This window comes from Ictalurus punctatus, chromosome 17 (assembly GCF_001660625.3).
Source record: "Ictalurus punctatus breed USDA103 chromosome 17, Coco_2.0, whole genome shotgun sequence".
Classification (NCBI taxonomy): Eukaryota; Metazoa; Chordata; class Actinopteri; order Siluriformes; family Ictaluridae; genus Ictalurus; species Ictalurus punctatus.
The window spans coordinates 25,807,559-25,820,894 of record NC_030432.2 but is presented as its reverse complement, the minus strand read 5'-3'; the positions used below and the strand labels follow the sequence as shown (position 1 = coordinate 25,820,894).

The 13,336-nt window shown below is 40.3% G+C and overlaps 1 protein-coding gene across 1 annotated transcript in view; it reads right to left on the bottom strand.

Moving 5' to 3' along the window:
- The window catches only part of efna2a (ephrin-A2a), an 84,516-nt gene extending 73,339 nt beyond the window's left edge, over positions 1 to 11,177 (bottom strand). The window contains exon 1 of the mRNA XM_053687411.1: positions 10,240 to 11,177. Within this exon, the coding sequence (XP_053543386.1) occupies positions 10,240 to 10,358 (119 nt within the window). The 5' untranslated portion in view covers positions 10,359 to 11,177. The remainder of the gene's footprint in view (positions 1 to 10,239) is intronic.
- Positions 11,178 to 13,336: the final 2,159 nt, after the last annotated feature.

Here is a 13,336-nt window from a genome sequence, read left to right as displayed (position 1 = left end):
ACTCTCTCATTTCTCACTCATTTCTCACTCTCTCATTTCTCACTCTCTCATTTCTCACTCTCTCATTTCTTACCCTCTCATTTCTCACTCTCTCATTTCTCACTCATTTCTCACTCTCTCATTTCTCACCCTCTCATTTCTCTCTCTCATTTCTCACTCATTTCTCACTCTCTCATTTCTCACTCTCTCATTTCTTACCCTCTCATTTCTCACCCTCTCATTTCTCACTCTCTCACCCTCTCATTTCTCACCCCCTCATTTCTCACTCTCTCATTTCTCACTCTCTCATTTCTCACTCATTTCTCACCCTCTCATTTCTCACTCTCTCATTTCTCACTCATTTCTCACCCTCTCATTTCTCACTCTCTCATTTCTCACCCTCTCATTTCTCACTCTCTCATTTCTCTCTCATTTCTCACTCTCTCATTTCTCACCCTCTCATTTCTCACTCTCTCATTTTCACCCTCTCATTTCTCACTCTCTCATTTCTCACTCTCTCTCTCTCTCATTTCTCACTCTCTCATTTCTCACCCTCTCATTTCTCACTCTCTCTCTCACCCTCTCATTTCTCACCCTCTCATTTCTCATTCTCACCCTCTCATTTCTCACCCTCTCATTTCTCACTCTCACATTTCTCACTCTCTCACCCTCTCATTTCTCACCCTCTCATTTCTCACCATCTCATTTCTCACTCTCTCATTTCTCACCCTCTCATTTCTCTCTCTCTCTCCCTGTCTCTCATCCTCTCATTTCTCACTCTCTCATTTCTCTCTCTCTCATTTCTCACTCTCTCTCTCCCTGTCTCTCATCCTCTCATTTCTCACCCTCTCATTTCTCCCTCTCTCTCTCCCCGTCTCTCACCCTCTCATTTCTCACTCTCTCTCCCTGTCTGTCTCCCCCTCTCATTTCTCACTCTCTCTCTCCCTGTATCCCACTCTCTCATTTCTCCCTCTCTCTCTCTCTCTCTTTCACTCTCTCATTTCTCACTCTCTTCAATTCGATTCAAATGAGCTTTATTGGCATGACAAAGTGTACAGTGTTTTGCCAAAGCATTGATATGGGCAAGCAATAAAACAGAGAACAAATGATAAGATGAACAAGTGAAGAAAACAAACAAAACAAACAAACAAAATAAAAAGTACAGTCAAAAAAAGTGCATGAGTTCATGAGCGCATGACTGTTTGGTCGCCTCGTCCCTCGTTCTGTGGCACGCATCGATGAACCTCGTCACTAGTGAGATGCAGTCTCTTATCTCCAAGCAAATACTGAAGCTGTGTGTCGACCTCCAGCTTTTTAACTCGGGACAAATCATTTCACATTTCTAATAGAATTGTTTTCGAATTTGCTCACAGTTAGGACCGGTGTTAAGAAGTGTATCTCTGTCTCTATTACTGCTTGGCTACAGTACAGGTACAACCTGCTCTCTCTGGACAGCAGATCTGAACAGAGAATATAAATTGCATCTCTCTCTCTCTCTCTCTCTCTCTCTCTCGCCAGGCTGTGGTTGCTGAGTCTGTACCTTTTCATATTGTTCCTCCACTTGTTGTCTCTGATTGTGCTCAGGTATTGTGCTGTGGTATAATTTCTATTTAGGGCCAAATAACATTGTAGTTTACGTTGTTTTTGTGTTGTTTCAGTCCAATAAGCTACTTTTCTTTTTGTGTATTAATCATTTGGTTGGGTCGGATTCTGTGGGTGAGGGGGTCGGTGTCCCGAGGCTGATTATTGTTAGTGTTAGTCAGATTAGTCTGTTTGTGGAGCCTCAGGACCAGCTGAATGAGGAGCTTTTTCAATGTTCATGTCATGGTTTTAAGGGCTTAGGGTCACTCAATTTGAGATGTTTCCAAAATGTGATGGCTCTTTTCTCGATGTGGATTAATAAGGGGGTATTGGCCTAATTCTGCCCTGCATGCATTGTTAGGTGTGTTCCTCTGTACCCTGAGGATGCTTTTACACAACTCATGCATGCAGGGCTTCAGTTGGATTTTTGTGATTTAGGAGCGGACCCCAAACGTCACTGCCATAAAATGCAATCGGTTCTATAACTGCCTGGAAAATTTTGAGCCGGAATCTAATTGGGATTTGAAATTGGACAGATTTTTTAACGGCGTAGAAAGCCCTTCTTGCTTTCTCTTTCAGTTCACTCACAGCCAGGTCCAGGTTTCCATTTTTTCACTGAAGTTCAGCTTGAGCTATGTGTAGTTTGTGGCATGATCGATTTTGGTCATACCAAGGGTGAAATTGCATGTCTTTCCCTGACATCTGGGTCTTCTCTGAAATGTTAGAACTTTAGTTTTAGTTGGGTTTATAGTCCGGGCCCAGGTCTGACAGAACCTGTGCAGGATGTCTAGGTTCTGCTGACCCTCGTCTGTTGGAGACAGCGGGACCAGATCTTCTGCATAGAGGAGAAACTTTATAGTGGAGTCCAGGAGCTGCTGATTGTTCCAGTAGATTTGCCAGTTCATTAATGTATATATAGAAGAGGGTCGGTCAAAGCAGGCAGCTCTTCCTTACACCTCGCCCTTGAGTGAAGAATTCAGTTTGTTTATTTGGTTTTGATTGCACATATATATATTGTTTGAGTAGATTGTTTTCATGATGTCATATGTTTTGCCCCTGTACCAGTTTCTGTAAGTTTAGACCTTGCTGCCAAATTGAATCAAAGACCTTCTGGAAATCTATAAAGCAAGTAAATATTTTGGTTTTGTTTTGGTTGATATTTTTGTCTATCAGGGGATGCACTACAGCGCCACCAAACACAGTCAATGGTTGGGATGAAGGCCCTCAGAGGTGCACAAGACTGGGTATGGTTATTGATCTCATCATGCAAGACAAAGTTCACTTGCTTTTATCTGACTCCACCCAACAGGAAGTCAGCCATGTTGGATGGAATGTAGGATTATGAAATTTCCCGCGGTGTTTTTGAGGGGCTTACGATGGCTGAGAGCTTATGAAAGTTTACGAATAAATTTGTCTTAGGATCTCATGTGATTTGTTATCGCAATTCCGCATAGACATGCCTCATCGGCTCCACAGCACCTCCTACATCACAAATGCATATTTAATGCCTTTGGAATACGCAAAAACTCTCAAAACTTGGTACACCCATCAAAAATCGGCAATATTCAGTAATTCTTTTGTCATTTGTCCAGGGTGTGGCCAGTGGACTCCATAGCACCCCCTAACATTTCCAAATGAGTTTATTGCTGTGGTTGCCACACAGTTTGTCTGATTATCACTTGTTTTGATGGGGACATTGTTCTCACCATCTCAGACATTTTTCCCTTTGGCTTGTATTAGCTCCCCCCAACAGGAAGTCAACCATGTTGGATGGAATGTAGGATTTTGTATTAGCTCCACCCAGCAGGAAGTCGTCATTTTGGATTGTTTGAAAAAAATGCATGCTCTGGATTTTGAAACACTCCTCCTAGGGGATTTATGTGACAGGCACCAAACATGGCCAACATACCAAGACATTGCAGATGCTAAACTGAGAATGGATTATTGATATATTGAACAGTGTTGCCATGGCGAGGCGATAAACTTATGGCATAAAAATGAGATATAGGAAAAGCTCATATCTTTGGTGTGCATTGTGTGATTTAGGTCAAAATTGGAATTTAATTTGTTATTGGGGCTGATCACATGGATGTGACTTGCAGGGCACGGTCATAGTGCCACCAACTGGCAGCAGGAAGTGTGGCCCTTTTTACATACTTTCGAATAGCACTCCCATTTTTTACCCGAATTCGTTCAAACTTGTCTAGATTAATGTCAAGACAATGTTGATGTAAAATTGGTAATGAGTTATTGGTATCTTTTATAATGTCGCTATGGGAACCATTAAATGTTATTATTCCTTTCTTTGTAGATTAGGTGTGTTTTGAGGCACTTGGAGTGTTTAAATTTACATGACGTTTGGCACAAACATCAGAGTTGTAGACCATTGCACCTAGATAATAGTTCACATGGGGGTTTGTGGGAAACATTTCTCAAAGTTCTTTCTCACTAATTTTGTAATAATCTTTGAAAACCTAGTATAGATGGTAACTCAGTCATGCCTGTCATTTGGATTTGAATTCATTCCAGTATTTTCTGTTTTATCTGTTTGTCCTCCAAACTGCTCTCAGTGTCAGTGCTACGCAGTTACCTTGTTGAAGAACGCAGAAGAAACCACGGTTACCTTAATACGTCTCTTGTTTTATCTTCATTTTGATATAGGCTTGGTTCACTCCAGAGGTGGAACTGCAAAATTTTAAGAGCTCATGTGGAGCGTGACTTTCTTTAGAACTCTCTCTGTGTCTCTCTTCCTCTTCATCTTTAATTTCTCTCTCTCCCTCTCCTCTCTGTTTGTCCTCCTATCTCACTCTCATCTCTTTATCTCTATCTCGCTACCCATCTCTCTCTCCTTGTCTGTCTCTTTCTCAATCATTTCTTTCTAAATCAGTCTTTCGCTCTTGCTAATTGTTCTCTCTGAATCTATCTCTTCCATCCTCTCAGTCTTTTATTTCTTTCTCTCCCCATCTCTCTGTCTCTGTGTCTCTCTCCCCCTTCCTTTTCATCTTTAATTTCATTCTTTCCCTGTCTGTCCCTCTCTTTCAGTCTCTCAGTCTCTCTCTCTCTCTCTCTCTCTCTCTCTCTATACCCCATCTACATCAGTCTATTTCCATTTCTCTCTCTCTGTCTCTCTCTCTCCCCATCTCCAATTTCTCTCTACATCTGTCTCTATCTCTTACCCATATTACTCTCTCTCTCTCTCTCTCTCTCTCTGTAGAAGTGAAGTGCAGGAATCCTCTCCTCTCAGTTCTTTATCCGTGACTGTGCTCATTATTCTCCTGAGAGCATGAAGAAAGCTTTTTTCCCCTCCAGAGACGCAGCTCTTTTATTCCTCTCTTTTTTTATTGACCTGTTTTTGCGCTTCCTGTTTGTCTTTTCCGCAGCAGAGACCTCGCTCACATCTTCAGCCATCCGGTTTTATGCTAATTTACCATTTGCATTTGAGAGAAAAACCACGAATGGAAATTCAAACACACATCTAAATATTAAAGTTTTTCTTCCTGACTGAGGAGTCAAAGCCGTGGAGACAAACTCTGTAGAGGGTTTGACCATCACCAGAACCTTTGTAGGGACCTAAGAACCCTTAATTATCCAATAAACCCTTAAAAGATCCTTTTTTAGGACTGTATTTACCCTATCATGGTGCTCTATTGTCAGTTTGTAGTTTGAGAAGGAACCCATGTGGATAAAGTGATTGATGAAGGTCAAATTCTCCCTCTTGGGGAACCCTTAAAGGTGGAAAACTGGAAGTGTTGAGGTACACAAATCCCTAATCATCCAATAGAGCCTTAAAGAACCCTTGAAGAACCCATGACTGTGTGTGTGTGGATAAAGAGAGGAATGGATCCAGATTGTACAAAAGGTCAAATATAGGGTTCTTTGGTTGTTTATCTGGGAGCACCTGTAAAGGTAATATGTAGAACCTCACAACAAAGAACCCTTTATAATACAATGAGGGAGAATGAGGTGTTGCTTATATCGGTTATTCATTCTGAAAGAATTTCATTACAGTCACAATTTCCAAAAATTTATGAAAAGGTCATTCCAAATTCAAACCATTTTCCTGGTCAGAAAGTCTCCATAGTATTTGGAGAATGACCCACAGCTGATGTTCAGCACCTCTGAATAAAACCTGCAGGACATTCGCTCGTCCAGACTCAGAGTTATTCAGCGCCTGCAGCAGATCGAAGGCCGTTCTGTCCAGCTGGTGATGTCTTTAATATTTTAACAAAGCTGTGAGACGGCTTTAGGGTTTATTTAGCCCCCCCTCCATGTCTGAGAACCTGAATGTCAGAACATATTAGGATGGAACCTTAGCAGGGAAAAAACGGTGTGTAGCTGCGAGAGGAAAACACATTTACAGCTACAGATCCACTACAGAGAGGACGAGAACCCTGCGGTGCTCAGGATCAGCACATGTTTAACTCATCAAGACCTCAAAAAAGAAATTATATACTCACAAAACGCTTATCCTAGATTCAGGGTTGAGTGCAAAAGTTTGTACACCCTTGCTATACAGTGTATGCTAATATATGGTATATAGTCAGATTGTACACCCCTCCCCTTTTCATGAGCTATGGACATGATTATTCACTAATAACTTCTTGTCCATGTTTATAACTGTGTCGTGTTACAGAGGTGTAATATTCATTCGCTCTGACGTCACACAACACAGGGCAGTTCCGGGGACGAAAACATCTTTGCAAACTATTTTTCTGTCGAATTTGCTTTATTCTGATTTTATTTTGAATTTTATTTATTTAAAAGTTCACTCTAAAACAGACGTGCACTTATCAGTTTTCCAGTCAAAACCCATGGGGGCAGGGGGTACAAACTTTTGGGCTTTTGTAACTGTAATACCTGATTATCAGCTCCACCTGCCATACAGATCATGTTGTAGGTGTAGAGTTACTGATTTTAGTTAATTTGTTTCTTTGCATAAAGTATTGACCCCCCCCCCCCCCCCCCCCCCCCCGCCACCACAGGGCAGGTGTGATTTGGATGAAGATGTGGCAGTGGAGAGTTTTGCTGGATGGAATGACGAAATCTGGCTCACCTCACGGTGATAAAGATTCAGCGAAGCTCGTCTTTTATGGAAAGCGATGAGTCTGCTGCATTGTCTTTTTACAATCAGGCGAGGTCACAGAGGTTTGTCACAAAAGGAGAAGACTTTTCATTTGCCACAACCAAATCCATTTAAACGTCATTTTAAACAGCAAAAAGAAAGCCGGTGCGGAGACATTTGCAAGCGGGCGTGTCCCATCTCGCGTGGTCGCTTTACACAGGTCCATCCCGCTGCTGTAGCGATGAACATTCTGGCTCACAAGTCACATCGCTCAGCTCATTAATAAGAGATGATGTGGTCAATATCACGACCTTTCAGTGAAACCTGACTCTAATTTTACATCCTAAATAACAGAAAAGCAAACATAAGACTTTAATAAAATATTAGCAAACTATTTTAAAATATTCACAGCTTACTGTTCACACTAACTAAAATCTTTATACCACACATAACAGCTCAGATAATTTCCCTGGATGAACTCTGATTAAACTGCACTGCATGACAAAAGACATTAGACTGTAGTATGGTAATGAATTTCCAGTATTATGGGATCTAACAAACTGATTCATCTCCAATCATCACAGAGTAAGATAACGCTCATGAGAAACCACATGCCTGAGGAACGAAGGACTTCTTTTACACACGGTCATATCAGCATTACATCCAGACGGAGATCCACATAAAACACGAAATGCTTCAATCAATCAAATCTGATCACTGAAACCACTTCACCTAATCTGAGACTGATTTTAGCCTCGTTATATAAATACTTTCGTTTCGACAAACTAACCCTCTTCCCCGCAAACTAACCCCCTTCCCCGCAAACTAACCCCCTTCCCCGCAAACTAACCCTCTTCCCCGCAAACTAACCCTCTTCCCCGCAAACTAACCCCCTTCCCCGCAAACTAACCCCCTTCCCCGCAAACTAACCCCCTTCCCCGCAAACTAACCCTCTTCCCCGCAAACTAACCCTCTTCCCCGCAAACTAACCCCCTTCCCCGCAAACTAACCCTCTTCCCCGCAAACTAACCCTCTTCCCCGCAAACTAACCCTCTTCCCCGCAAACTAACCCTCTTCCCAGACTAACTAACCCTCTTCCCCGCAAACTAACCCTCTTCCCAGACTAACTAACCCTCTTCCCCGCAAACTAACCCTCTTCCCAGACTAACTAACCCTCTTCCCCGCAAACTAACCCTCTTCCCCGCAAACTAACCCTCTTCCCCGACTAACTAACCCTCTTCCCCGCAAACTAACCCTCTTCCCCGCAAACTAACCCCCTTCCCCGCAAACTAACCCCCTTCCCCGCAAACTAACCCTCTTCCCAGACTAACTAACCCTCTTCCCAGACTAACTAACCCTCTTCCCTGCAAACTAACCCTCTTCCCCGCTAACTAACCCTCTTCCCCGCAAACTAACCCTCTTCCCCGCTAATTAACCCTCTTCCCCGCTAACTAACCGTCTAACAAACTAGTGCTCTTAAACAGACATTATAGTTATGCCTATAGAAATAATCACATTTACATTATTACATATACGCAGAAAAAAGGTAATAAACTACACGTTTCCTTGTCATTGAGGTACTACACTGAAGAGTACATCATGGTATCTATGGTACCTTTAAAATGATTTGAGGTACAGAAATGGACTATAATTAGTTTTAAAAGGTAAACTAGGAACCTCCTCACAGGTAAAAGATACACTAAAGGTACAAAAGGTGTGCGCTTGATAGTACCACCTCAAAAACTAACAAAAGGTTCCGTTTAGTACCCTTTGTTTTAAGGTGCATCAGTAATGACGGAGAGTGGTGTAGCACAGTAGCATCAGTTCACATCTCATATCTGAACCTTCAGCTTATTTTAATTTGTTCTGCTTGGACACTTCCTCAAGTAAACAACTTTAAAACCATCTTCTGTACAATAATAACAGCTTCATCATACAACCTGCGTGAATAACTTGATCCAATCACAGCATGCTGTTATAAATGATCTGAATAAACTGAGCCACATTACACTCTGTCCTCAAAGTAAATAATAATACAATATACAGCCAAAAGTATGTACTCCCCTATCGGATGTGTAACCTGATCTAAAGAGTCAAGCTTAAAGCTAAACAGAGAAATTTATATCGTAACCTTCACGGCCTCAGTAATTTAGGTGTCCTTTGGCTTGTTTTTGCTCAGTGTCCTTCAATACACTGGCCAGTTATTCAGATGTTTCCTCAACACACAGATTTATTAGAAGGTCTGAAGGTGCTACTGGAATCAAACCTCCACACCAATAAACTTCTCTTCAAGAAAATAAAGTTTTTCCTCACAGAGAATCGACAAAAAGTCCTTCACACGTCAAGTTTAATAAAATGTCAAACCTTCATATCAAGGCGATAGAAAGTGTCCTCTTATGGAGAAATATCTAACAAATGGTTTAAATGTCAGTGGTGTAGGAGGATCATGATGATGGACGCTAATGTTCCTCAGAACTCCATGTGAATTCAAGCACAGCACATACAGTTGAAAGACCTCCAGATCTACCAGAACAACATGAAAAACATACACCTTCTTAGTGAAGTTCTCACGTTTATTCACATTTATTCACTTTTGAACGGGATGATCGGTGTAAATTGTCATTATTTTGTCTTCTAGGAAACATGTAAATATCTTATTTAGCGTCTGAAGTGCAGCACTAAATGAAAAAATAAGACCTTTAAACAAAATAATAAAAATTTACACTGATCATCCTGTTCAAAAGTTTACACCCCCCCGGCTCTTAATGTATCGTGTTACCTTCTTGAGCATCAGTGAATGTTTGTACTTCATGTAATAGTCGTGTACGAGTCCCTCAGCTGTCCTCAGTGTGAAAAGATGGATCTGAACATTATATAGTTACTGTTGGAAAGGGCTCACACGTGCAGAATACGCTGGAACAGTAAAGAATGTGCAGGACCTGGAGGATTTTTCTGGACAGTGGGCAGTTTAACTGCTCAGGACAAACAAGGGACTCATGAACAAAGATCACAAAACATAAACACAGATGTGGATCGTCCAGGTAACGACACACAGTATTAATAATCAAGGGTATGTAAACTTTTGAATGGGGTAATTTTTATAAATTCAGCTATTATCTTGTCTTGTGGACTATACGTAAACATCTGCAATGTGAAATAACTTATTCAGGACAGAACTAAATAAACAACACCAACATGGAATTGTTATGATCGTTGTTATTTTGTTAACGGTATCAATATTTAGCAGATTCTGTAAGGGGTGTGCAAACTTTTGGGCACGACTGTGATTATATGTGTGTGTGTGTGTATATATATATATATATATATATATATATATATATATATATATATATATATATGCGCATGTATGCTCATTTATTTTTAAAGCAAGAAAAGTATTTCAGGAAAGAAAGCTAGAAAACTCCTGACGCTAACGGTAAGAAAATCGTATCATGATGTAAAATATCACGATACTGAGATATCATATCGTTCAGCCCTAAAACGTGTGTTGTGTAGCGCTTATCTCCATTTTTCAGACTTTTTGTACACTTGTCGCATTGTTTCGTGTGTGTAAATGTTTTAAATGTGAGTTGTAAATGTTTGTGCGATGATCTAACCTGGTATTGGAGCTGTTCCAGTAGACGGCGTGTCTGTCTGACGGGGGAATCCTGTCCTCCGTCCACACACACACCATACACAGCACGGCAAACACCAACACCAACACCTGAACCTCCATTTGGGTGGAAGTCACACCAATGATCTTCTCCTTATATTAACAAAAATCTTATTTGTAACAGAGGAGCATCACAGGAACCTTGTAATGAAGTGCGCGTCTTCATCCATGGATTCAGAATGTCGATGATCAGATCTTATTCATGGACATGATAAGCATGAGGAGGAACCTTAAACGTACGGACGTTAAATCCTTCCTCGGAAACACCTTCTCTTCTCTTACGCAGCTCGGAGGTTATTCGGATAAGATTTTATAAATGACCTGCATGTCCGTGATGCTGGAGGATGAAGTGCTGCGAAGTTCCTCAGTCCCATCCGCTCCACCTGAATTCAAGCTCAGCACGTGTGGAGGAGGATCTCCAGCTGTCTTACAGTGCTTGAGAAATTATTTGCATGGACAGTACAGTCAAATTCCTCATGCATCTTCATCATCATCATCATCAGTCTGGTTTAACTTTAACTGCACAAGCTCAGTGATGTTTCACTGTTTGTTTTCCTCATATGGTCTTCTACATCAGAAATAAATCCCTTTCTTTCATCTCATGGTCACGTTTCTCCTCTCACACACTCCTGCAGTCATCCAGAACCTGTGACGGTGTTTAAATCTCCCCGCAGTGTGTGTGTGTGTGTGTGTGTGTGTGTGTGTGTGTGTGAGAGAGAGAGAGAGAGAGAGAGAGAGAGTGTGTGTGTGTATCAGGTCCGCACCGCAGTCAGTATTACCGCTGACTAACGACCTGAGCGACTCAAACCTCCTCTCACACCACAGGCGATTCTGATTGGCTATTTGCAGTGACCAATAATAACCAGCAGGAGGCGGGGCTTATTCAGGTGCTCGTGCTGATCAAAATTGGCGGGAAGGCGTTGCTTTCTCATCTCAGTCAGGAATAAGAATGAGCTCGTGCTAGTGTTACAGCATTGCTAACTGCTAACCTGTCTATAATATACACTGATCTGTTTTTAATACTTCTTAAACATGACAAATCCTCAGAGCGGGGCTTACTGGCTCAGGACAGGTTAGATATCAGGAAGGCTTTTCTTCTCACCCGCCCAGCGCTCTTTCTTTCACAAAGTAAATATAAATATGGCAAAAAAAGAAAAATGGCAAACTGGTACCTCAGTTAGGATCACTCACCTGATCCAGCTTTCCTCAGAAAACAAACAAACACAAACAAAAACCTACCAATCGTGATAAGCTAAAATTGTGGAAAGGATTATTTCTCACAATACAACTTAAAAAAAAAAAAATTCTGAGTGAGAACTAATATTAATAATGTTTATTGGCACCTCAGTTAGCAACAACGCTCATCGACTGGAGGCGGGGCTTATCGCTGCTTTCTTTCTCTCTGTGTCTGCAATAAGACTTTAAACTTAGATTCTCAGAACGAATAATATATATATATATATATATATATATATATATATATATATATATATATATATATATATATATATATATAATTGATTATTCTTATTTAACACTCCTGGTTGAAATTTCTCTCAAATCAAAACATGTCACTAGTAATAGCGAAATGATAACTGCAGACATGAGCTCCTCAGAGCAGAAGACCAATCAGATCAAAGAATTGGACAGGAGGCGGAGCTTATTTGGGCTTGCGATGATGAAAAAGGTCAGGAAGGTGTTGCATCTTCGTTCTGTGAGGAATAAAATTTGTTGTTAGCTTCTGATGGTAAATAGAATTGCTAAGTGCTAGCTTGTCCTCTATACTTTTACATGGATCCAGTCTATAAATTTATTTATTTTTTTTATTGAAATGTCAAATTTAATCAGTTTTAGCAACAACACACCTGATCCACTATCACCGCTCCTCAGAGCAGGACCAATAAGAATAGTCAGGAGGTGGGACTTATTCTGGCTCCCAAATTAGCAAAAACAAATGTAAATGCAAATGTACTTACTGGCTAACTTCAAATTTCCAGCCTCTTTTGTTCTGTGATAAAACAAATTAACCTGTATGTTACTGAAATCCATACTGAATGTAAAGCTATACGACAAAATTCTATTTTCAACGTGAAATCATTTTTAGAATATTTTGCAGTCGAGGATTTTCTATCATTTAAAAAATAGATTTAAAAAATTGCTTAAAAACCACTTAAGGTTTATTTAAAGTCGTATTTAGACTATGAAACAAATAAGTGTTGTAAATGGGACTCATGTATTTTGAGATAAAAAAAAAAAAGCCCAAATTTTGAATTTTTTTTTACATTAAAAATGTTCAATTTTAAGGTATGCATGATTGTAATGATTTTAAATATCACTAGGCATCTCTGTAAATGGAACGAGAGGGAGACTGCTTATTTATTCATCAATTCTCAGAACCGGAGCAGGAACTTGCAACCAAGGCAAGAATGTTTAATTTTTTCTTCGGATCATTGGACAAAAACATTACAGAATGTGATCGGTCTCCTGTGTTTTGTTTTTAAAAAAAACCCAAAAAAACATTAGCACAGAATTATGAATATGGAGAAACAGAGTGATAGGAAACAGGTGTGAGATTCACACGAAATCAAGAAAAAGAAATAAATCAGAAGTAAATCCAGGCTCTAAGTACATTAAACAAGCAGATTTATAAGTGAAACAGAAACATGATGTGAGAATCCAGTCAGCTGTAGTCTTGTTGCTCCCCCTGCTGTAAGAACTCATTTATAAAAGTCATAACTTCTTTTATAAAACTTTCTAATTCCTGTGTGCGGAGTATTAATTCTGCAGAAAAGCAGTCTTTTTTTTTTGTTTGCTGCAATGCAGAGTTGAAATGATTTCTGCCCCCCAATACGTGGGGATCTTAATGTTCTTGTGGTCATTGAAACCTCGGATGAAAAGATCAGTAATCAGGTGAAGTTAAACTCTTGAAGCTGGAGGAATTTAGCCACTTACCAGCTCTCCAACATTAACATTAAAACAGCTAGACACATCTAGACCTGCTGCTTGCAGTCCTTTTCCACAACCTGTGATGTAAATTGAAT